The sequence below is a fragment of the Uranotaenia lowii genome, chromosome 1, assembly GCF_029784155.1.
Source record: "Uranotaenia lowii strain MFRU-FL chromosome 1, ASM2978415v1, whole genome shotgun sequence".
In the NCBI taxonomy this organism is placed as follows: Eukaryota; Metazoa; Arthropoda; class Insecta; order Diptera; family Culicidae; genus Uranotaenia; species Uranotaenia lowii.
This window is the reverse complement of record NC_073691.1, coordinates 111,303,887-111,330,452: the sequence shown is the minus strand read 5'-3', so window position 1 is coordinate 111,330,452 and position 26,566 is coordinate 111,303,887. Positions and strand designations below refer to the sequence as shown.

Here is a 26,566-nt window from a genome sequence, read left to right as displayed (position 1 = left end):
CAGTTAAAATAAATTAGAATTCAAGTTTTTCATGGAGTTATATACAGTTTGTCTTTTTGGTCGCAGTCAACCTTTCAGGTTAAGACGAACAATTCTGAACTCAATGAATTATTTATAGCAGACATTATAATTTTCATACTGTTACTCAGCCTGATAAATAAATTTTGAAATCAAAACTGAATCTTTAAATTAATTGGCTCGGAACTAAGGACCGCTATAACGTTGTGTTTGTATTTTTTTTCATCTCAATCGATCAACAGTCATTGTTTGTATAACATTCATCTCTTATTATGATACAGTAAATTAAAGTAAACAATTAATATTGAAGACAAAAACGATAATGAAAATATTTGAGATAGAATTTCAAATACTAATAGGTGATTCAATCAAGACGGTTTTTGTTTGGCTTGTTAATTATCCAGTATAATTTTTTTTCTTGATGAAGCACAGTAGTTTCACGATGCCCCGACAGATGGCGTATGATTCTGGGCGACTTGTAGTTGTATGGATTCAAGCGCCACTGATCAGTCTGGGTATCTGGTGTCTGCGTTTGAATCTAGTAGGGTTAAGTGGGGTTATTATGAACAAGGGATAATTCCGAACAAACGCCGTAAGCACCGTTAGGGCATCTGTATTCGTGGTCTATTCTTGGGTCTAATTGAGTTGTTTTTGACATTTCTTACACACACTTGCTGAGCGTGTACAGATGAGACGGGACAATTAACCTCAAAAACTCTCGGTACAAAAAAACGAACAGCCGGTCGACACACATGATCGTTTTTGAAGTTAATTGTTCCAAAACTGAAATGGCTTGGTGAAACTTTCAGCATAATATCACGAATACTACCAGCGACAAATAGGACTATTTATACAAGAATTGAACCAAAGAAATTAGATCCGACCCAATAGAAAAACTGGCAACTGCACTCGTGTTCCATTAACTGTCAAACGGTTTAGAACTGCGTCAAATTGGATCCAAATCTCATCAGTTTTGGATCAATCCTTATACCAGCTCTAAAAAAAGTTGAGTTGAAACTGGTATAATGGATCACCAATGCGGCTGCTCGGGTCGGAATTTGGGTTTAAACCGGCTGTTTGGACCACGGATACAGGTGCTCTTAGGGTCATAGTAGGGTCTCAAAATGTCGTGTTCCCAGTAGAATGAAAAGCAGAGACTAAACTATAAAGATATGTTTATTCAAGCAAGTGCGACAACTGAATGACTGAGCTTTCACACAGGTAGTGGTATTTATACCAGCAGGTATTCCTAGCGTGATGACAGCATGCTGCGACATTCTAGTAGCTTCTGATTGGTCGTGTGGTCGTGGCCTACCACATCTCCCTATTTTTTTAAGAAAGATCGTGTACGACCTCAATCGCTTGGGCAGACAGCGATTTCGGGTTGGTCTTGTCCGTGGTGGTGGAACTTCAGGTGACTGCAGCGGTGAGCCATACTCGGAACAATCCGAATCGTCTACATTTCGCAAGGAGTCTGTTTGATCAGCTGCGGAGACTGGAACAACGAAATCATCCAACAACACCGACAATGGAAGATTTGGTGTTGGAACCGGTGTTGCTGTTTCGATGAACCAGGCCTTCAGTTGATTGGCGTGGGATCTGATGAGTCGACCGTTATCCAGGAGTACGGTGTACTTCCCTCCGTTTTTCCAGTAGAATGAAAAGCAGAGACTAAACTATAAAGATATGTTTATTCAAGCAAGTGCGACAACTGAATGACTGAGCTTTCACACAGGTAGTGGTATTTATACCAGCAGGTACTCCTAGCGTGATGATAATAGCATGCTGCGACATTCTAGTAGCTTCTGATTGGTCGTGTGGTCGTGGCCTTCCACACAAAACTGATCAAATCTGATAGTCTGCCATTCTATTGATAAGTTACAGTGATAACTTGCAAATCTAACTATGTAAATTTTGTAGTTACAGTTTTTAACAAAATTCATGTCTCTTAGAAACGAAAATCGTTTTGAGACGTGTCTTATCAATTGACTCCCTCGTCAATGTGAATGGAGATAAAATGTTGTTTTTAAAAAAGTTTTAAGTTTTGTAATTGATGCTTGATGTGATGTGATAATATTTTCTGATTAAAAAAAAGTCCACCCACGCACAAATAAGTGTTCATATTTACCCCATACTATGCGGGGTAATAACTAATTATGAACACGTTTTTTCTGAGCATTGGTTGATGATTGAAAGTTACTTTCTACCGTTAAAATCACGATAACCATTCTTATCTTGAAAATAAGCCAAAAACATTAATTTGTAAGTTTTTTAAGAATTGTGGGTCTGTGATAATATGAAAAAATGCCTCCCACCTATGTAAAACTGAAAATAGCCCATAACTTTTCAACAGCAAATTTTTAAAATCAACAAATCTCACTTCAATGCACTGTTTAGAGGTGGTTTCTATCTGGGAATATAGCCAATATCAAAAGTCATCACATAACAAAAATCGTAACAGTGTTCATAATTACCCCATAGACAAGGGGGTAGTTATGAACAAACGGGGTAATTATGAACAAACATTTTACGCCCACGATCTGCAACTTAAAAATAAGAAAAAAAATCATTAAATGAAGAAGGGAACCAGTAATTCATTTTCGGCTACTTTCCAGAATTTTATCATTAAAGAGCTACTTGTTTGAGCTGATAGTATAGAAAACTGAGTAATTTTGTTCATAATTACCCCACCTAGCCCTATGATGCCTAAATATTTCACCTGTGATTCAAAGTTTAGCACTTCCCCGTCTAATGTTAGTGGTTTTAGTGCAGTTTTTCGTCTCGTAGTGAATGCTATCACAGTAGTTTTGGAAGGGTTAATGTTCAGTCCCTCTTCCCTGCACTAGAATAGTGCGTAGTTAAGTGCAGATTGCATTCTGTTTGACAACACATTCTCATATTTTCCCCGAACTATTATTACTACGTCGTCTGCAAAGCCAATAACTTCGAAACCCATAGATACATGTTACGGCATCGATTCCTTCGTTTTGAATAGAACTGCTGCCGCATCTGAATAGAATTGACCTAAAGGGAGTGAAAACGTTTTGTCACAAGTTTCATTAGTATGCACCTTTGCTAGTTACCTACAACCTACCTAAATGACCACACGAATAGTATGCCCGAATAGGTCAGAATGAACTGGTCAATTGCCATGGATTTGTGTCATTTATTAAACATGCTCAAACTCCGGCAAACAAAAGAATTTTGAGCAAAAAAAGTCAAGACAAAATTGAACACAGCTCACCGCTTACTTTTGGGTATTTGCATCCAGCGGATGATGCTGATTCCTTCGTGTCAATGGGCCGTTACTATCGGGTGATCCGGATTGGGTATAGTTAGCGCCGGAAGAGTACGACGGTTTTTTCTAACCCCCGAGTATTCTGAGAAAAAAAAATCCATGATTAATACAATGGAACGTAATTGAATATGGCTAGGACAGATGAAAAAAGAAAACCATAAAAAGTTTTCACTTTTTCACAATATCATAAAATACCAATAACAATTTACTTACATAAATTTGGGCCGATAGCGATTTACCACCAATAGGAACAGGAACAGCTGGCTGAGCACCAGCAACAGCATTTAGACCACTGCCGCAGGAATACATCAAGAAATAGTTTCGCTGATTCAAACTATTTAGCAGCTGGAGAACGGTTGCGTTTTTCCACCGATACCAGTGGCCGAGCACCATAACTTGAACCGCTGCCAGAAAAGTGCAGGAATATTGATTCCCCCGTCGAGATTCCGATTACCGAAAACGCATAGAAAAACTGGTTCCGCCGATGCCGTCTTGAATTTGCCGAGATTTTTTTTTCTTGCCATGGCAGATGTACACTACACACTAATGCACGTTTTCCCAAATGTTGATTATTTTGCGGTTTATCCACTCTGATTGCCTAAGGTCAATCAGCTGTTTGTGATTTTATCTATTTTATTTATATTTGAATGCCCAACATCAATCATAGATATTAGTTGCATCTATCATATTGACAATTGAATCAATTATACCATTACAGTTGAATCTATTATATTTACAGTTGGTTGCGTAAGGTCAATCAGCAGTTTATAGTTGAATCTATTATATTTATAGTTGAATGGCTAAAATCAATCATACAGTTTCAGTTGAATCTATCGAAGTTACAGTTGAATCCATCATACTCATAGTTGATCGGTTAAGGTCAATCAGCAGTTTGTAGTTTAACCTATTATATTTATAGTCAAATACGAAAAAATCAACTGCAGTTTGATGATTGGTGTAATTAGCTGAAATAATTGGAACAACTTTCGTCTTTTTTCTCCGTGAAAAAACTTTATTTTCACACCAATTTTATCACTTTTCCTTCAATTCCTGCAGCTCGCTTGGTTTTTGGAATCCTGCAAAAATTTAAAAGTATGATTTAATTAAAAAAATGTTTATTGAAATAAAAAATAAATCACCTTTGTTGCGTTCATATGTTCTGTTGAACATCTTTGGATTGGATTGTACAACTAAAAAACGAGCGATCGTCACCAGGTTCAACGAAAGATGAGTTGTGTCCATTGCTAAAAGGGGATGAAAAACGAAAATAAATTTATGATTATCATAAGCATCATTATTACTTTCCAAAAAGACAAAGCTGAATCCACAGTTCCATTAGACACAAAAATTTTACAACAGCTAACGAAATCAGTTGGCTGACAATTCCCTTTTCTAATAAGAATTAACAACCACACGCTTAAGACAAACGCACAAAACTGATTAAAATCATTCACTTAGACTTTACGTGAAATTCATGCAACAATTAGGGTAACGGACCAATTTTGGACCGCTTTGGGAAATGGCTATACTATTTTCTGAATCAAAAATATACATGAAACAATTTTTGACGGCTTTATCCGTCAATTACAACGATCGAGATTTTGTCCATCGAAACATTTCGTCGTTTGTTGGAATATAAGGGCATCCGCAGCAATCGCGAGCAAAGTGAAAATGCTCGCGAGTTTAATCACTTCTATACCGCACCGGGGGTTAGTATCAAGGTGAGCAAAATAGGGCCGTTGCCGTCGGGACCGACAAAATCACCAAATTTGCTCACTAGAAAGGGGCGAGAGCAAACATGCACTGAAAAAATTCTACCGTTTTAAGCAGAATTAAACAAACTACGTTGTTTACTCGATTCTGAATCAATGCGAAGTGGCCAGCAATATGGCTCGGTATGACGGAAGCGAACCACTTTGACATACATACACGAGCCGAGGGCTTCAACGGAGTTGTTAAAAATCGCATCTTGGGCAGAAACTTTTTTTTATTGCACAAAAACTAATTCCATGAAATATTTCCGAAAAGCCCTTCAAGTCCGACGATTGCTTGCTGAGGATTTAATGGAGTAATAATAATCGAGACCAGTGCGCTGTGCAGGATTTTTGTATCCAACCGGCCAATATGGGTGGCATTCCAGTACTGTCCCTACCGATTCGGCTTTCGAAACGAGGTCTCTCAATAAGTTTACAACTAATGGGACCCAGTTTTTCGGAGCAGCAACTATTTCAGTCAGCACGTTGGATAGAAAAAAGTTGGTGGTTTTTTTTAGAAAAGTATGATTTTAATAGAAATATAATAAATAAATAAAGTTGAATTTTAGTTGAACTGTTTAGTTTGTTGAATTTTGTTTTTCGGGTCCATGTGTTAGGAAATATAAGTGCCCGGCGTTTTGAAAGCAAAATCGAGCTTAATTCGAAAATACATTCTTATCTGAATTTATTTTATTCAATCAAGTCGTCCTACAATTCAATAAGTTTTTAATCACAATCCAGCAAACGGGTGACACGGAATTTGAAACACCGTAAGGGAAACTCAACGCTTTGCCGAAAGGATCAAAGTTGAATCGGTCGCCGAAAACAACCACCACCGGTTGAAAGCGGTGTCCTATAGATATGATGACGAGGCCAAGCGAAGCAAACATCTTGCTAACTGCTAAGAAGTTCTTGCTGTATCCGTCATCGGACCCGATTGCTGGTCGTCTAAGCTGCTTGGCCTTAAGGCATTTGCTGCTGCTGTACGGCATGTTCAACCAGGATGTAGAGCAAAAAAAACTGACGACTCTGAAAATTTACTCGGTCAGTATTAATTTAAGATTAAGATTTTCTTCAAAAGTTTTCTCAGTGCAATGCTAAATTTGAAAATATAATTATGCTACCGCCCGGTGCGCGAAAGAGTGTGTATCCTAAAACCGGTCCGCTGAAATGAGCAAAACCGGGCCGCGTATACTCACTTATTGGTGCGTTTGCTCTAACAAGATTTAAGCCTAAAAACTCATTTTTTCGATCATTACTCTGATCGTTATTTTGGACCATCAGGTTTCTATTTTGGACCACCTTTTGGACCTATTTTGGACCACCCTTAAACGAAATCTAAATTTTGCTATATTAACGACAGCGATTGATGCGCAATAATGCGAATAATGCAGCAACTCTTTTCCTTTGTCGTTCTTGTGGACAAGTTTGATTTGTTCACGTTAATTGGTTCCTGAACTAACTTTCTCCAACTTTTCCCCAGTCTCTATTTGGGTACACTTGTTTGTTATACCGGTTACAAAAATTAAACTCGTTACATATTTGCTGATTTATTATTGGTTTTTCCTCGGTTTTCCCCTCCTTTAGATGGGGTTTATATTTCGTCTCTTCTACCTAACCAAGTATAATTTTCTTCTCGTAAATCATCGGTTGTAATCGAATGGTTGTAACTAGAGATGTACCGAATATTCGGCGCCGAATATCGCCGAAAAACCGTTAAGCCGAATATTCGGTTTACCGAATAGTTGAGCTAATTATTCGGCCGAATAGGCCGAATATCTACTACAGACTTGTAAATTTTTTGAATTATTTTTGATAATTTATTTAATATCCAAAAGATATGTTGTTAAAGCTACATAATCATCCACGTATCTTTCACTGTAGATCGTACAGTAGAATGCTGAATGGTATCGCTTTATATTTTGATTATAGTTCATTCCAGATTTTCTGGATTTATTCGGGCTTGCCCATAAATCAAGTAAAGTATCAAGATAAGTCAAACTGGACGGGATGTTCAGATGTTGTTTAATACTTCCCGAGTTTTGTTCGGATTTATTCAGATTATTTGCTGAGTCAAATAAAGAACTCAAATTCTTCTTTAATTTTTTTTAGATTTTGTGTTCAATTTTCAAAAATTTAAAATTCAAAATTTTTTGAGATATGTTGCTCAAATTCGAAACTGATCTTTTTAAATATCAGAGAAGCCATTTCAAATAGCTTGACACCTGTTTCGACATGTTTTATCTCAGATTTCACAGGAACGCAATCTCTTTGGCGATAAACGCCCTAGGATCGACTAGTCATCTGATGTCTTTTCAGTTATTGGTGACATTTTAAAAATCAGAAAGACCTCTTCTTAAAAAATATCTTGTAATAAATCATCCGATTATATCATCTGGTTGGAAGTACTTGACTGAAAAACGTGGGGGGCATTAATATGGAAAAATAGAAAGCATTGAAATAATCGCTTAAGGTTTTTTCATTGAAAATTCAATAGAATATTCGACCGAATATTCGGCCGAATATTCGGTCGAATATTCGTTTGGCCGAATAGTTGGAAGGGTCAATATTCGGTGTTCGGCCGTTCGCCGAATACCACTATTCGGTACATCTCTAGTTGTAACCTTTAGACTAAACTGTCAATAATTGATTATGAAGCATAGAAAATAATGACTTAATTAAAAATCGTGCATGTTCACCTTTTTCATGTTTTAAAGCTTCTTTAGCCTGTTGCTTTTAACAAATGCTTATCAAACAGTTGCGATTAATGCGGATTGTAAGATCATCAAGGTTTAAAGTTCCAAAAGTAAGTAAAAACAATCATTGGCTTGGTTTTACGCCGATTGAAATAAACCCCGTTTAAAGGGGTTTGGGCCCTAGCTAGTTAATTGTATAAAATAATGCCAAAATTCCAAACTATATTTTTAGTAAGCGTTTAAAATAGTGTTCCAAATTCTTTTCATATCGTTGTTCAACGTCTTATTACATTCATGAACATTTAACATCAAGTGTAATACCCAGGTTATGTTGAGTGGTCCAAAATAAGTCTCTAAGGAATTTAGTAGGACCTATTTTCGACATGGGTAAAATTGTTATTAAAACCAGTTTTTTTGGGTCTTCGAGTTTGCAAACTAGTTTTCAAGTGTTTTTTCATAGCTTTGAACATGTTTGTAGTTGTTAAATTCATCACAGCTAGGCAGAAAACTTCTTGAAAGTTGACTTCAATAATGGCACGTCCTCCTGAAATGGGCTTGATTCGGCTCAACTGTGAAAACTCAAAACTTTATTTTCAATTTCCTCTCCCTTATCATCTTATTTAAATTGAATGTTAGACACGATTAGAATCATAAGAAGTAGCTTTAACTATAATTGTTAAAATTACGATCAAAATGTTTTATGAGGGAAATATTGGAAAAAAGCTGAAAGGTGGTCCAAAATATGTACCCGGTCCAAAATAAGTCCGTTACCCTATGTGGAAGTAAAGTCGTTACTACCAGGGCTTCCGTTACACACTGTGTTTACTAAAAACACACGTACAATCGATATTATGCAGCAAAATCATAGTTTACGTGAAAAATTCCGTAGAAAAAATTTCTTTATTCTTTTGGGTGCAGAAATATTTCTCACTGAGAAATATCCCAGTAATTACACCATGAGAAATATCTTAGGCGTAAAGAGGGAGAAAATTGAAATTACCTAAATAATTGTTTGATAGTTCATTTATTTCTGAGTGTAGGACCGAAGAATTTTTAAGGTACATAACTGTTTATTAGATTAATCATTATGTTATAAAAGGTTTCTACTGTTGTATCAACATTTCCTTCATGCTTCAATGCACTTGACCACTATATATTAATGAGTTCTAGTTTCAAAAGTCCGAAGTTCGAATTCTGATAGTCTGGCATCTCCTCGTATTCCCAGTCGCGAGGTTTGGCACAGTTATGGATAAAAAGCGAGTATTCGATCGCTTTCTAAAATGCTTCATTTTTCCATAGTGGATCAACCGATTCGTTTACGCAAAAATCTTCTGTGCAGTTAGCAAACAGTAGAGTAAGATAATTATTGCTACTATTCTTAACATGATTCACTTGATTTAAGCCTAAAATAGAAGCTTAGCCGAAGATTAATTCTAACGTTTCGTTCTCGCCTACGACTGGAAGTAGAATAGCTTCAAAGTCAGCGTTGCGTTGATTGAGATCGCCATAAATGTGCATTTTTGCTTCCGGTTGTTCAGCTAATATATTTTCAAGAATTTGGAAAAATAATTCAAGATAATGTGAAGTGACAAATTCAGGTGGAAAGTATACGGAAGCAAAAATGTGCACTTCCTTTGCCAATGATGCTTTTACAAAGATAGAATCGAATTCAGTATATGTTTACGTTGTAATTTCTTCTGAGGGAAAAATAGAATCCAAAGCTACAGGAACGCCGCCACCTGACTTTTTTTGGACAATGCTAAATTTCTATCGCTGCGGAATACATTAAACCTCGAACCGAAAACTTCTTCACTATTTACGCTACCGTCCCAGCTAGTTTCAGTGAAAAGAACAATTTGAAATGAGGAGGCTAAGTGTTTCAAATTAATTTCCTTCATTTTTACCGCGCTTTTCATACGGTTTACATTGTGGCAATAAGTTAGAATTTCTATCGAGGAAGATCTAGTACCTATACCTACATCGGCACACGGCGTTGGGGCAAAAAATTATATTGCCCATACATTACCGGGAAATCAATGCCGTGGGAACTGTAGAACCGCGATGCCAGCATGGAGCAGCAAACGCGGTGTGTCGTACGGAGTGGGAAGCGGATAGGTGAACGTCGCCTGCGGAGAAATATGTGGCTCTGAAGCATCCGGTTACTGTTTTGATTCGTTGACAAATTTGTAGATACGGTGGGTAATGGAATCGTCGGACGTCTATTACGACGCGGTGACACATAAGGCGATGTTGAAATTGGCCCGGTGTTTGAGGTTGATCGAGCGTTGTCTTTTTCCGGGTTTAATGTTTCCCATCTTAAAAACTGGATCCTTCGTTTGGCTCTACGTTTACTAGGGCTGGCTGGCGTACGTGATAGAGGTTTTTGACCGCAGCAAGAAGTTCTCGATCAGGCGGTAGTGGGTCAATAATGTTGTGATTTTGGGTAGAACGGCTATTGATGTGGGGATCATATTGTTGTTAACATTACGCGCCTTTCGTTGCCGTATTTTTTTTTTTGCTTTATCGGCTTTTACTTGCTGCTTCTTGCGGCGCAACTGTCGATTGTCATACTCCGTCCAATCAGCTTTCCACACCTTACTGGTACCCAGAAGGCGCCAACCTGAGACAATTTTTTGACTTATTTTTTTATTCAATTCGGTCAAGCACGTTCCTGGGTCAGGCAAAGGTTTAATTAAGTTCCAAGGCAATGGACTGGAGCGAAGGGGTAAGCTCCTGATACAACGCTACAAAGCAAAGTTTTAAAAAAGAAGCATTTTTTTCGGAAATTCCAGGCTAGCGGCCAAAACTTCCATATGATCCCCAATTTTTATATATGTTTGAAAAGATTTTTTTTCATAATTTCAAAACTTATAAAATAATTCAATACGCCAAAGCGATCAGAAGATATGGGAATTCTAAAATGACATCATTTTTGGGGGTTTTCCGTTCGGAGCAAAATCCAGACGTTCGGATTAAGTTACATCAACTGAAATTTTATAGATTCAGAAACTAGAATAAATTTCCTAACTAGTGAATCTAAAATCATGAAAATCGGCAAACATATGTCATCAGGAGAACGAGCGCAGTCTTTCGGGTCATATCGACCCGAACGGCAAATGTGTTAATTTTTTTTTCAACATGTCAGTTGGGGCACTTCCGGTGGTTACCGGAAGTTGCTTTTTCTGCAGATTATGTATCTCGTGATTTTAGTAATATGTTCCAAATTTCATATTTTTCCGATTTTTTTTTAAATAGTATGGCGATATTAAAGTTCGCTTCGGGTCATATCGATCCGAACGGCATGGGAAGGCTAACAGGAGAGTCAGTTGTTTCAAAACAAAGTGTTCAAAGGAACTCTTTGGATGACGTCAAGACAAACAGTTCTCCAGGAAATAATTTGGTCATGCTACTCGATGGTTCGGTGTTATTGATGGGTACATTAAGACCAATTTTAAGGACACTGTAGCGGATCGCAGTATTTTTGCCTAGCAGTGGCCGAGCATTTTGAATTACATAAAATTTCTCCAAAAAGCTTGGCCGATCATCGGAAATGTGTAATTCGGCCACAAACGTTGCGATCACAGGTATTTCACCAGGACTAGCATATGCTCTAAGTGGTTTGTCTGTGCCATTCGTAACAGAAAATATCTGTTCCTTAGTCGTATGATTGCTCATGAGTACTTTGAAAATATCATCACCTACTGTATTTACTTCGGCTCCTGAATCCACCAGGAACGTCACATTTACGCCTGCAATTATACCAAGAACCGTTCCATCGTTTGTATTGTCTGCAGGCCATGGCTTAGAACAATGACTCATTGTAAAAACTGTGAGAGTTTTATTCTGTAAAAAGGGTATCTGTTAAACAAAATCTTCTGGTTAGGATTTAATTTTTATAGGACTAGTTCGTCTTAGAAATAAAATATCAAACATTGTTCAAAGTTCATTTCAAATTTATTGATGAAAAGATAAATTCAACGAGTTCAGTAAGAAAACAAAATAGAAATCGACCAAATGGGAATGAAAACATTATTCACTTACGGGGTTTTTTACATCCTCCTGATCTTCATCGTCCTTAATGATCGCCGCGATCTTTTTCGGTCTTGAAGTACATTCGATGTCTTCGCTGATACGTCGTTTAGGTTGGGCTGGACCCGGAATATTAGGACAAGCACGTTCAATGTGTCCCAATCTTTTGCAGTTACGGCAGATTTTCTCTATAGCACTGCATTTTGATGGTGGATGGAATGTGCTGGAGCATCTCCAGCACGGACTCATTCGTGTTGTAGTATTTCTTCCCATTCCACGGTTCCGGAAGGTTCCTCTTGGATTTGACCAGTTTCGGTTTTGTCCTGAGTATCCAGAGTTACCTTGAGATATAAGCTGCGAATTCATTCGATTAGGGTAGCTTGATCTTCTTTGGTCTACAGAGATCGCGGCAACTTCCGAAAACTTCGGCGTTGGGGGATGGTTTAGCGCAAACACTTCTTCGTTAGCTTTGTCCAATTCGTATGAGCGCACACGATCGAGGAGGTTATTCAACGTTCCCCCTTTACGCAGTATTTTTCTTCCAGCTTCACGAACTTTCACATTGAGTGCGTGCTGTTTGACCACATCTGCCACATTTTCCGCAACCTGCTGTTCCTCAAAGCTACAGAGTTTTGCTGCTCCAATCACTTTTTTACGAACTTAACGTCGGATTCACCGGGTTTTTGTGTCATCGAACGAAGCTTTTGTCGTTGCATTAAATTGTATTCACGGGATCCGAAATGACATTGTAAGCGATGTACGGCGTTCGAAAACGGGGCGGTAACAGCATCCGGAGAATCGGCGGAAGATGAAGTTCCTTCCAAGACTTCCAAAAGCTTAGGACCTGCCTTCACCCTGAAGATATTCATCTTGGTCATTTCGTCTGTAACACCGGCTAGCTGCAGTGATGCATCCAATAGCTGCTTCCAAACTTCGTAGGTTCTTTTGTCAATCTCGTCGTCATTTTCGCCAGGCTTGCACTCTGGTATGTTTAAAGAAGCAATTGACAAAGTGTTTACAGTCGCCACCAGCGATGATTCGGCAACATTAATTCGCTGGTCGTCCCGCATCGTAGAATTTCTCCGCATAAAACTTGTGCCAGCTTCGCCAAGAATGAAGGAATTCTCCAGTTCACGTTTTTCCTTTCGCGTTTTTTCTAACTTCGAAGCAAGACTAGCACTTCGCTTCTTTTCAGAAATCAAGGCTTTACCCAGGCTTCCGTATCCTTTTTGGAAGAGTGACCTATAAGCGGTTAAGTTAAGAAGGTTAGCGTCATATATCGTTACGACTAAATAACATTATTTGCCTTAAAAACCATTTAAGAAATCCATGATCATCGGAAGACGCCATTTCTAATAATGCAACTGAGTTAGACTTTAAGATCATGGACATACTAAAAGCAAAGCAAGACGGAAAATGCGAACCAACGTGGTGATATCAATTATCAGAAGCAGTTCCATTAGCATAACAAAGCTGATATTGTCCTACTTGAAGGACTTAATTTGATTAAAACAACGCTTCCACACGGAGAAGCCATTCTCATAAGCCACCCAGTGCTGATGCTGTTCCACGGACCTCAATTGATTAACAACGGTGGAACCGTTTCAATCAGCATAAAACTTCTTATTTTTCAATATTAACTGTTCCAAGCTGGTTTCTGGTTTCTGAAGGAACCTTTGGCGTCTTAATGGCCACACAGTGCCTTAATTTTTTTTTATTACAGCTCTCCCACACAGAGGAGCAGCTTTTTTTTTAAGCCACCATGAGCTGATTGTGTCCCACTCGGAGGACTTCATTTTGATAACAGCTCTCCACGCAGAGGAACAGCTTCCATCAGCCACCCAGAGCTGATGGTGTCCCACTCGGAGGACTTAACTTTCATTAACAGCTCTCCCACGCAGAAGAGCAGCTTCTATCAACCACCCAGAGCTGATGGTGTCCCACTCGGAGGACCTCATTTTGATTAACAGCTCTCCCACACAGAGGAGCAGCTTCCATCAGCCACCCAGAGCTGATGGTGTCCCACTCGGAGGACTTAATTTTGATTAACAACTTTCCCACGCAGAGGAGCAGCTTCCATCAGCCACCTAGAGCTGATGGTGTCCCACACGGAGGACTTAATTTTGATTATCAGCTCTCCCACGCAGAGGAGCAGCTTCCATCAACCATCCAGAGCTGATGGTGTCCCACTCGGAGGACTTAATTTTGATTAACAGCTCTCCCACACAGAGGAGCAGCTTCCATCAGCCACCCAGAGCTGATGGTGTCCCACTCGGAGGACTTAATTTTGATTATCAGCTCTCCCACGCAGAGGAGCAGCTTCCATCAACCACCCAGAGCTGATGGTGTCCCACTCGGAGGACTTAATTCTGATTAACAACTTTCCCACGCAGAGGAGCAGCTTCCATAAGCCACCTAGGGCTGATGGTGTCCCACACGGAGGACTTAATTTTGATTATCAGCTCTCCCACGCAGAGGAGCAGCTTCCATCAACCACCCAGAGCTGATGGTGTCCCACTCGGAGGACTTAATTTTCATTAACAGCTCTCCCACGCAGAGGAGCAGCTTCCATCAACCACCCAGAGCTGATGGTGTCCCACTCGGGGGACTTAATTTTAATATCAGCTCTCCCACGCAGAGGAGCAGCTTCCATCAGCCACCCAGAGCTGATGGTGTCCCACTCGGAGGACTTAATTTTGATTAACAGCTCTCCCACGCAGAGGAGCAGCTTTCATCAGCCAACCGGGGCTGATGGTGTCCCACTCGGAGGACCTCAATTTTGATTATCAGCTCTCCCACGCAGAGGAGCAGCTTCCATCAACCACCTAGAGCTGATGGTGTCCCACACGGAGGACTTAATTTTGATTATCAGCTCTCCCACGCAGAGGAGCAGCTTCCATCAACCACCCAGAGCTGATGGTGTCCCACTCGGAGGACTTAATTTTGATTAACAGCTCTCTCACACAGAGGAGCAGCTTCCATCAGCCACCCAGAGCTGATGGTGTCCCACTCGGAGGACTTAATTTTGATTATCAGCTCTCCCACGCAGAGGAGCAGCTTCCATCAACCACCCAGAGCTGATGGTGTCCCACTCGGAGGACTTAATTTTCATTAACAGCTCTCCCACGCAGAGGAGCAGCTTCCATCAACCACCCAGAGCTGATGGTGTCCCACTCGGGGGACTTAATTTTAATATCAGCTCTCCCACGCAGAGGAGCAGCTTCTATCAGCCACCCAGAGCTGATGGTGTCCCACTCGGAGGACTTAATTTTGATTAACAGCTCTCCCACGCAGAGGAGCAGCTTTCATCAGCCAACCGGGGCTGATGGTGTCCCACTCGGAGGACCTCAATTTTGATTATCAGCTCTCCCACGCAGAGGAGCAGCTTCCATCAACCACCTAGAGCTGATGGTGTCCCACACGGAGGACTTAATTTTGATTATCAGCTCTCCCACGCAGAGGAGCAGCTTCCATCAACCACCCAGAGCTGATGGTGTCCCACTCGGAGGACTTAATTTTGATTAACAGCTCTCTCACACAGAGGAGCAGCTTCCATCAGCCACCCAGAGCTGATGGTGTCCCACTCGGAGGACTTAATTTTGATTATCAGCTCTCCCACGCAGAGGAGCAGCTTCCATCAACCACCCAGAGCTGATGGTGTCCCACTCGGAGGACTTAATTTTCATTAACAGCTCTCCCACGCAGAGGAGCAGCTTCCATCAACCACCCAGAGCTGATGGTGTCCCACTCGGGGGACTTAATTTTAATATCAGCTCTCCCACGCAGAGGAGCAGCTTCCATCAGCCACCCAGAGCTGATGGTGTCCCACTCGGAGGACTTAATTTTGATTAACAGCTCTCCCACGCAGAGGAGCAGCTTTCATCAGCCACCCGGGGCTGATGGTGTCCCACTCGGAGGACCTCAATTGTTCAACAACATCGCTTCCGCCCGGAGGAGCCGATCCCATCAGCCACCCAGTGCTGATGGTGTCCCACGGGTCGTAATTGATTAATAATCGTGGAACTGGTTCCATCAGCCTAAAATTGTTATTTTTCACTTTTAACGTACAAAGCTAAAATCTTGAATGAACTATTTGGCCGCACCGCGCCGCTTTTTGGTTTTATTCATGAAAATACAAAATGGCGTCCTGAAAGCCATGCAAAATTTTCAAACAAATCACACCGAGCAAAATCTAAATCAGCAGCAAATCAAAACATAACAAGTTCGAATTTCCTCTACTTTTTTATCCAAGTAATAAATTGAACTTACTTTTTGGGAGCACCTTTGTTTGCGCCATTGTCGCATCCAACATTTTTTCCAGCGTCCATCCTTCGATTTGTCGAAAAACCGCAAAACACTAAACACTTTTTCCAACTCCAACTGGTCAGAACAACGTTACTTCTAAAACTGAAGATGTTCGTGTCAAGCAGATTTCTCGTCGTTGAACTAGAGCGAGAGCCACTGTTGCTCTCCGTTTTTTCGCAATGCAAACGACGTTTGAGTTTATGTGTGTTCAATGGAAGTTAGTCGAAACAGGTTGAAATAGGTCGAAACAAGTAGAAATGGATTTTGACAGTTGGTATTCTGTCTCTTTCCAATTGACTTCGACCGATTTCAACCAGGTCGTCCGTTGAACATACGTTCACCAATACTAATGCGTGTTTTGTGCGTAGTACACACGAATTTCCAGACAGACCGTTTTCATTCAAAAATTTTTTGAACTTGCGAAACGATTACATTTACGCTTTTTTAAAATTCAATTTGGTTTAAAATTTCTTTCAAAATTCATTAAATGAGCAAAAGTCATCAAATAGAAAACTTCTATAGCTTTTTTCGCAGAACGCAAAATTATTTGAAGTATTAAGGAAAGTTTGATAATTGATTCGAAACTTTTTTTTCTAGAATGTCACGTTTTTGTTTTCAATTGTTGTCAAAAAGCGTTAAATAATTTTAACTTATTTAGAAAAGTTATTTCAACATCAAGAGCTAGCAGAAAAATTGCATAATCAAATTCAGGGCACATAAATATCATCAGAACATTTTCAATTACATAAATGAACTTCTGTTACATGGTTTCCAATTTGTCGATGTATTTAACAAGTATTCGATAAATAAATTTTGAAGTTAATATGGTTCGTTTCAAACTATGTTCTTATTCAGTCACACTTCTTAATTAAAACCCATTCAAATGACGAGCTAGTGTTTTTATATGTCTTATTTAGAGTTTCAATTAAAACAAAAGGTTAATTGAATTGCAATTTAAAATTTACAATTAAACATTATATTTTCAATTATAGTGTTGTCAAATGATATTAGGTTGATTAAAGTGTTAATTGTCAACACTTATTATTAAACACCTTTTAAGGTTAAGCAATATGTATTCCGGAACTCTACGAAAATTTTACTTGGAAAAAATCTGCATGGGGGGCGGTTTCGCACGGCTTTGGTTGGTACCTAAAAAGTTCAAAAGTACCTCCGGCAAGCACCACATCAAACCGTTTGATTGCGGTGCCAGCAGAGATCATGCATGTATGAAAAATTAATTGCAGGCAGCACAGCGACAATCCCGACACGAAACACACACACTCTAAGCCATCCTAACCCAAAACTAAGTTGTAATGCCGCAAAAACGGATGAAACTGGCTCCCGACGAAAATAAGTTTGGAGGTGTTTTCCCAAACTTGAGAATCGAGCTCTTTCTCACACCCCAAAATCGAGAAAGCCATTCTGACGAGAAAACGATATTTGTTTTATGTTCATAGCATTTAGAATGGACATATCATAATTAAAAAAAGTCAAAGGCGACGTTTGAAAAGTTTTTATTATTATTTAAATAAGTTTTAGAGTTGATTTTTTTTTATACGATTGATGTTCATTATACTCATGGTGCCTCAATTCAAGCTCTGTAATGAGAAAGAGAAACAAAAAAAAAAGTTCATATTCGAACAGATTCGAGCGTAAAAGAAGACAATATTATATATGATTCATGCATTAAAATAATGTAATAAAATTTTGGAAATAATTTAAAACGATCCTATTGAAATTTGAAAAATTCAGCCAAAAAAATATTTTCAAAAGAATCATACTCGCTTTCTATTTATGTGGTTCCCCTTATTATTTGTTGATCCAGTCCTCCAATTTTAATGATCAAATTTTCGCAATTGATAATGCTAAAAATAAAATAAAAATGTTTTGATTAACACACATGACTCATAAAATGATTAAATTTAATTAATATTTAATGTTTTAAGAACTACTTACGATTTTTCGTACGATTTTCCTTGAAAAAAATAGACTTGCACCAAATACAAACGGCATGGCGCCAACAAACGAAACAAATTCCGAACGATAAAATTTTGGGTCTGTCAGTTCAGGCTGCGAACTTTTTTTTTGGGGTGTTGACAGCAACCCAAAATTAAGAACGTCAGACGAACTATGTTTTGCTGCCCTGCCGTTCTTAATTTTGGGTTGTTTTGTTTCTGAGTGCAGGACCGACCGCCGACTGAATGGGCGATGGGCGCGCTCGCAATCCCGGTATACGATTTCTCGTGTGTTAAACAGAGAGAGCAATGGCCTTCACTCCAATTTCACTCCGATTAGCTGTCATTCTTATGGAAATCTGTGTAAGAGTGAAGAGCAGGCTTTTTTCTTTTTAGCAGGCCCAAGCCCAATCCAAACATCCAAAGCACGAAAATGAAATGGCGAAAACGAAACAAAAACATGCTCTCTGTCTAACACACACGCTGCATGTGTGTTAGTGTGGTAGAAACGAATCCTGCTTTCGAGCTGGATCGGTTTCGACTAGTTTCGATCGATTTCAACTTGCTCCGTTGAACAACGACCAGACCTGTTTCGACCAAAACATCAGTCGATTGAACAACGACCACTTGACAGAAACTAGTCGAAACCAATCGTTACTTACGATTGAACGCAGCTTTTGTTACGAGTCGCTGCTTCCATTCGATCGAAACGATTCGGCTTTGTCTAGCTTTACAATGTGTGTGAACGGTTTCGCAAATGAAAGTTCGCGTATTTTAGATTCCCTCTCTCTCATACCCGATTGGCAGTCGTTACTGCGACATTCAATATAGAAAGGAAAGCGTTACTGCACTGAAACAATTTATCATTTATTTCTAACTGTAATTATTTTATTCGTTCGCCTTATACTCTACAGTCTGTAGACATTAAACTATAAATTCAGAGTCCAAACAACACAAAATCTTAAACAAAGCCAGAAATCGTCGCGAAACATTTTGTGGAAACATTCCCAGCAATTTTTACTTCGATTTTCCAATTGCGGAACAAGGCTTTGCATTTTATGTTTTTAATTAATTTTGAATACCAATTTTTTTGTTCCAATTCACAGAGCAAACTTGGCATTGGAGTAGGAGAAACAACCAAGGACGGTAAATTCACGATTTCTGAAGTTGAATGCCTAGGAGCTTGTGTTAATGCACCAATGATGGCGGTCAATGATGATTACTATGAAGATCTTACCGCTAAAGACACGGAGGAAATTCTGAACGATTTGAAGCAAGGTAAGGTACCTCGTGCGGGACCACGGAACGGTCGTTTTGCTTCGGAACCAGTTGGTGGGCTGACATCGCTAACCGAAGAGCCAACTGGACCTGGTTTCGGCCTTCAGGCTGGATTGTGAGCCCTTTAATAGCAAATGGGTTCGATAGCTATTGCAGAAATAAAGCTCTTAATCAACAGTTATTCATATATATATATATTGTTTATTTCAATATCACAAAAATGGGGGATGAGTAAGGGGTTGAAATCAATGAACATCACAAACCAAATTGCACAATGAAATATGTTTACAGATATAAACCAGCTAAATTCAAGCACAGAGAACAGACGTACAAGCTAGCCCACGAAACTTGTGTAAAAATCCTAACACCCTTTTTGAACTAATTTTTGGTTTTTGGCTACGATTACGCCTTTTCGAAAACTGGGCGATTTAAAGTTGATTTGTAACTCTTGAACGGCGCAATAGATGACACTGTTGGCAGTCAGTTTCTAACGTATTTTTTTTGGTGATAGCATTTGGTATTTTACACACTTTTTGACGGTTTTTTGTTCGAGCTTGTACGTCTGTTTTCTGTGATTCAAGACCAATTCGAGCGAAAGCTTTTATTACCCCGTATGAAACAAAATGTAACCAAACAGTTTTATTACAAATAAACAGTTTTATCGTAAAAACTGAACAAAACTGACAAATTAGTCGTAACCTTTTCCTGTTTAGAATATTTGTAGCCTGGGCAACGAATTCTATATGTGTAAACAAATTTTAAAGTTGTTTTGATAACATTTCTAACTTAAGTGTAAAGATGTTTCATACGACGTAATGAAAACTCACGCGAGAATAACTCATTGAGGTGATTAGCAGAGTATTTTAATTATATATTGGGTACGTGCATCGAGCGTGAAATTAGATCACGCCGGACATGATGACGTAATTATTATGAGATTCTTCATACATTCCATAGATAAAAAATCAAATCTACATTTTTTGTCATTTGCATACAAAAGTTCACTAATTAGTGTTAAGGAACTAAAGTTAGTGTCAAAACAATTGATTTCAGTTGATCGGTACTGCAACGGTCATGAATAATGTTCTTGTTGTTTAATATGTGTCTTAATCTATGTTCACTTGACACTTTAATCCATTTGCTCGTAAACACCATTATTTGTGATCGTACCTTAGCATAAGATCAACTCTCTCTCGCAACATAGCGAACATCGCGGAGAGAGTTCACACAATAGTATGTAAGCCATTTTAATTAGTTTAGGATAGATCAGAACGTTGAATTACAATCACGAATTTTCACTTCTCCGCAATAAATCAATTCAAGTTAAGTCCAATCAAGCGACTTTTTACTATCTCCGAAATCGGGAATAATCAGTTGGTACAACCAAAACGGTTAATTAAGTGTTCGCAATCGAATCGCGCAGTGGCATTCTGTACAACAAACGTCGAAAGTGCAAACAAAATTTCTCCCCCAACGGGTGTGATCAGCTGCTGTGCCAATAAGTATCGGCGACTTACCTTATTCCTGCTGTTGGTGGATGCCGTCGACTGGAGACGGGAAGAAATCCCTCGAATCCCGAACCCCCCATCGGCCGTGCCCGAACATCAGTAATGAAATATATTGAATAAAAAGCTTAGAATCATTCCAAAATTCGAATTAGAAAATAGTTACGAGAAAAGATGATTTATCAATTTAATATTTTACTGTTAACGAACTCAAAATTTGCGATAAATTCGCATTTTATGCAGAACCACAAAACAAGTCGTATTTTTTTAAGAAGCTCATAAATTTAGGCGAATTCTATCGATTTAGAGGGAGGCTTTCAGATTGATAGAAAGTGGTGTGCTCCGTTTGGATAGTAGCCTAAAACTAAACTCTCTTCTTACATACAAACTACTTTGGATACAATGTGTGTTTCTATTGTTTGTTTTTGCATGTGTATTGATTTACAAATCATTATTTTAATCGGGTGCCCAAGTGTGACAACGATGACGATTGTGATGATGATTGTAGCAATAGTGATGATGTGCTACATAGCTCCCCTCCTAGACGATTAACATCCGTTTAGCGATAGCGAAGAGGAATAACAACTCTTCGACCAGAACGTGTAACCCTAGTCGGAGAATTTGAGGCGGTTGAAGTAGTTGATGGAACAGGATTACTCGGTGATTGTTGCTCATCCGCGGAGTAAGCGGGTTTCAGTCGATCCACGGAAACATTCACAATCCGCCCTTTGAGGTTCACCTTGAAAAACTTTTCGTTTCTGTCCAACACCTCAAATGGTCCCTCGTACGGAGGCGATAACGATGGTCGCACAGAATCGTTACGCACGAACACGTTTTTGCACGTTTGCAGGTCTTGATGACCAAAGACTTTCCGTTCACCATGCCAGGCAGGCTCCTTCGGGCGCAAGTTACGCATCGCTTTGCGAAGATTAGCGACGAATTCCGCTTCGTTCGATTTATCCGAATTGTCGACGAAAAACTCAGATGGTATTCGCAGAGTCGTACCGTAAACCATCTCTGCCGGCGACGCTTTGATGTCTTCTTTGTAGGCCGTCCGCAGCCCAAGGAGGATCATCGGTAGGTGTTCGTTCCAGTGATCGGGAGCGTGGCATAGAATTGAGGCTTTCAAAGTTCTGTGCCACCGTTCTATGATACCATTCGATTGGGGATGGTAAGCTGTTGTGCGGAGATGTGTGGTTCCAAGCAAACGAGTTAGCTCGGAAAACAAAGAAGACTCGAATTGCCGACTTGATCAGTTGTGATGCAGATGGGAACACCGAAACGAGCAATCCACCCGGTTACTAGGGCTTCGGCTATCGTTGGAGCTGTCATATCTGGGATAGGGAAAGCTTCGGGCCAGCGACTGAACCGATCGATGACAGTTAGGCAATATCGGTTCCCTTTACTCGGTGGAAAAGGTCCAACAATGTCGATGTTGAGATGCGAAAAACGGCAGTCTGGCAGTGAGTAGCGAGTTACAGGTGATTGTGTGTGGCGATTGACCTTCGACTGTTGACATTTCAAACAGTTTCTGGCAAAAGCAATACTTTCCTTGCGGATGCTTGGCCAAACAAATCTCTCCGTCATTAACTTGGCCGTTGCGCGAGTTCCTGGGTGAGACAGTTGGTGCGTTGCTTGAAGTGCTGCCTTGCGGAAACTTTTTGTTACAAATGGGCGAATGCGTTCGCCGAAGCAATCACAAAATAACTGTTTTGCGCTGCCTGGAACGGTAAAAAGTTTTAGCTGAAGAGAAGATTTTGATTTACCTTTCAATATATTTTGAAGTTCCTCATCGGTTTTTTGGTCATCGGCAAGAGCGTCAAAATCGAGCGGCTGAATACCTTCGATGGAAGCGATGCGAGAGAGCAAATCAGCCACAATATTTTCCCTGCCAACAATGTGCCGAATATCAGTCGTTATTTGACCAATAAAATCCAAGTGACGAGCTTGTCGATTGGAAGCTTTATCGAGCTTTTGACGGAAAGCAAAAATGATCGGTTTGTGATCGGTATAGATGTGGCAGCGCCTTCCTTCTAACATAAACTTGAAGTGACGAACTGCGAGGTAGATCGCGGTCAGCTCACGATCATAAGTGCTGTAACGGAGCTGAGCTTTATCGAACTTTTTCGAGAAAAATCCCAGCGGTTGAATTTCCCCATCGACAATTTGGTGTAGGACAGCACCTGCGGCAATGTCAGAAGCGTCAACCCATAGGGAAAGTTCAGCTGTTTTCGCGGGATGTGCTAGAAGAGCGGCCTGGGCAAGTAGTTGCTTACACCAGTGGTCGGCAACCTTTTCAGTCGGAAGAGCCAAAAACCTCAAATTTTCAAAATTTTGGAGTTTAAAAGAGCCACATTAAAGATTTATCGTTTTTTAATAAAAAAAAAATCAAAATAAATGAATGATCAATGAACATTAGTTTTACGAAAATAACTTCAAATGCGTTAAAGTTTTTTTTTCTAACTCTTGGATTTTTCTTTTCATTCTGTTTCTGATTATATTTAAGATCATGGATTCTCTTCTGGATCGTCGATTCTTCTTATATAGTTTGAATGTATATCATTTTTAATACTTTGGCAAAATCGAGTCAAGAAAGTTCAAAGTGCATATTGAACTTATTTACAAAAGCAGAATGTTTATAATTTCTTCGGCAAAAACTAGCTTTTAAAATAACGAAGTAAAGAGAAATATTTTTTTTTATTGAAAAGCTTTTTTAAGGCACTTACCTACCAGATTTATTAAATTCTTTCCAACTAAAATTTATTTAGTCGAAAATTTTAATCTTGAAAAATTTTGCTTCTGACTGCTGGAAGAATTTTAAAAATTCATGAAATCAAGCGAACGAGTCTTCAGAATTTTATGCATCTGGAAAATTAAAAAATCTCATTCCATGTCACATGTGATTTTTTCGTATAGTGCGTCCAATTCGATGAAAAATACAATTTGATACATTGTATATTATTCATCAATGCTTGTCAAAGCTTAGTTTGTTGGAGTAAAGTGTTGATTGACCAGTATAAATTTCTAAAAATGAAATTATGTAGCCTTCATGTAAAAACCGTGACAAATCATAAAGAAACAGTATACTTGAACTGGCAAAAATCAGTTTTAATCAATATTTTTAAAGTTTAAAAAAAAATAATGAAAATAAATCAACGATGATTAACTCTCAATCGCAAATGAAAAAAATATCCGTTACTGCAAATTTGTTCAAAATTTGTGTACTTTTTGTGCATATTAGCTGCACACATCACACTCTATTCCCTTTGTTTAATCCGTTATTTATTGAACAGGCATTCTAGAACTCTTCTGTAAGTATCCAGACCGGGCAAATCCGGGCATTGGGTTTCTAAATTTAAAACTCAAAACTGGTTAATATCCGGGCAAATCCAGCCAAGACCAACGTATTTTTCGAAAAAGACATGAAAAAAGCTGAATAATAAACACACGAAAAATGATTTTCTCTACCAAGGCACATAAGAGGCGTTCAAATCTTATTTAACAATTTTAAAAAATTTCATGCGAATTTGTTTTGTAAAATTAGTGGAAAATTTGGAATTTCATTAAAAAATAATGTGAATAATCCCGGAAAAATCGGGCCTTTTTCCTCGATATACGGCAACCAGACCGGGCCTGGCATAATCAATTTTTTTCTTTGAAAATCTGGGCCAGCCCTGGATTAAGCGGTAAATTCAAATTTACGGCAAATTTACGGCTAATATTAGAAACCGTTCTGAGTATTTGTTTTGCTTAAAGATTAAAAATTCTTGAACTTAATTCTTATGCTAAATTCAGGTATATCCAGATTCGCAAGTCGGATGAAAAAAACAATCTATAATTAAAGATTCATGCTTGAGGGCTCTTGAATATATTCACATCTCGGTTCATTTTTTGATTCTGAATTTGAATTAAGATTTAGAAAGCATAGGTATTGAAATTCGGAAACAGATTCAAAATTCAATTTTTGAATGCAGGTTCAGAATTTAGATTTAGAAATACTATTAAAAATTCAATTTCCGATTTAGAAAGTAAATTGAGTTTTATGACGTTGATTGAGAACGTAATTTTCAAATTTCAGCTGAAGATCACAAATATAAAACAAAACTTGATTATATTTGGAAGTTGGTTTTATGAAAATAAAGCCTGATTTATATTCATGAAAAATCATCCACAGGATTTTTGCTTTGGAATTGATTTTAAATGAAGAATGTTTGCTGATAAAGAAACATGTAATCTTGACGAGGAAAAATCTGCAGTTTCATATTCTCTCGAAGTTTTGATTCGTTTATTTTCAAATAGCTTTTTAGATAGTAAAATTTCGAACTCAAATATTGAATTTAGATTTGTACGAATCAGACGTGAAAAGCAAATTTTTTATATTTTACTTTAGCTTTAAATTTTTTATATTTTTTTCATCGATAATTGAATCGAAATGGTTGATAAATTCTAATAAAATTCTGGAAATTTCAATTGATCAATTTCCATAGAGAGCCAAAAGTTATAATGAGTGCTTGAAATATAAAAAGAAGATGATGATAATTTAATTCTGTTGTTTTAAAATAACAGTTATTCTTTGCATTTACAGTTAATGGTAAACTAATTCTTGATTTCTATGCTGATGCTTTAAAAACAGTTAAAAGCAAATAAATTGTAAAATTAGGCTTTTAAAAATGCTATTTTGTCATTTGGTCCTTTCCGCTTGTTACTACAGCGGATGCAATTTTAAAATTCTTCTCTGAACCTATGAAAATTCGTGTGCCAGGTCATAAGACTTACGATCAGCACGATCTTATACACATTTTATTCAAAAATTTATATAATATTAGCGCAGTAAACTAAAGAGCCGCAGCTTTACATCAAAAGAGCCGCATGCGGCTCGCGAGCCGCAGGTTGCCGACCTATGGCTTACACCGATCGAAAGCTTTAGTGCAGGGGTCGGGGAACTTTTTGAATCGTTACCCCAAAACATTTTTATTCAAATTGATATTACTCCATGACAAAGAGAAAAAAAACGAAATCGTATTTTTTCAGTATCTTCATATTACGCCCTCTATAACTGCCCATAATAATTTCGAAAAGAAAAAAATATCAAAAAAATTAATTCAAACATCGTTATTGATAAAAAAAACCTAGCAAAACATAACGATGACAATAGTAATATAAGACATATAACAAATTAAAATCAATTTAGGGTTTATAATATAGAGTACTGTAACAAGTAATCGATATATTATCATTTTAATAATAGTAGTAATAAAAATATCAATAATGGTTAAACAAACAAAAATTCTATAAAAAAAGGAAAAAAAATTAAAACAATCTTCTACGTTTTGGAGAAATGATGTTGTTTCATGTTCGAAATAACTGCTCCAACATTGGGAATTTTTGGTGTAAGGGCGATTTGTATACAGTCTTCGGCGTTTAATCGATTTCTGTTCTTCGTTTTTTATGTTAATTAGAGTGGAAAAGCCTTGTTCGCACAAATATGTTGTTCCAAAGGTCAGTAATTTTTTAAACGCCTCTTCATGTGCAATTTTGAAAGCCTTCGCAGCTTTTTAAAACCAAAAAGACGACAGATTTGGTTTGTTCTCAAATTGAATGCATACTTCCGTACTAGACCGAAGTTCGAGAATTGCTTCTGCCAAACTTGAAGGTTCTTCTGGTATCGTAGCAATTTCACAATTAATATGATCTGCAATCCAACTGACAGTACGTGTATCAGGATCTG

At 38.4% G+C, this 26,566-nt stretch overlaps 1 protein-coding gene and 1 long non-coding RNA gene across 3 annotated transcripts in view; one reads left to right on the top strand and one right to left on the bottom strand.

Moving 5' to 3' along the window:
- The window catches only part of LOC129738706 (NADH dehydrogenase [ubiquinone] flavoprotein 2, mitochondrial), a 45,707-nt gene extending 26,193 nt beyond the window's left edge, over nucleotides 1–19,514 (top strand). For both annotated transcript variants that reach the window (XM_055729961.1, XM_055729960.1), the window contains exon 4: nucleotides 19,162–19,514. In XM_055729961.1, coding sequence (XP_055585936.1) covers nucleotides 19,162–19,452 — 291 coding nt within the window. In that variant the 3' untranslated portion in view covers nucleotides 19,453–19,514. The remainder of the gene's footprint in view (nucleotides 1–19,161) is intronic.
- Nucleotides 17,666–18,211, bottom strand: LOC129738718 (uncharacterized). Its single transcript, XR_008735616.1, has 3 exons — nucleotides 18,057–18,211; nucleotides 17,882–17,965; nucleotides 17,666–17,698 (listed from the first exon to the last, which is right to left on the bottom strand). It is a non-coding gene; the product is annotated as an uncharacterized LOC129738718 (long non-coding RNA).
- Nucleotides 19,515–26,566: the final 7,052 nt, after the last annotated feature.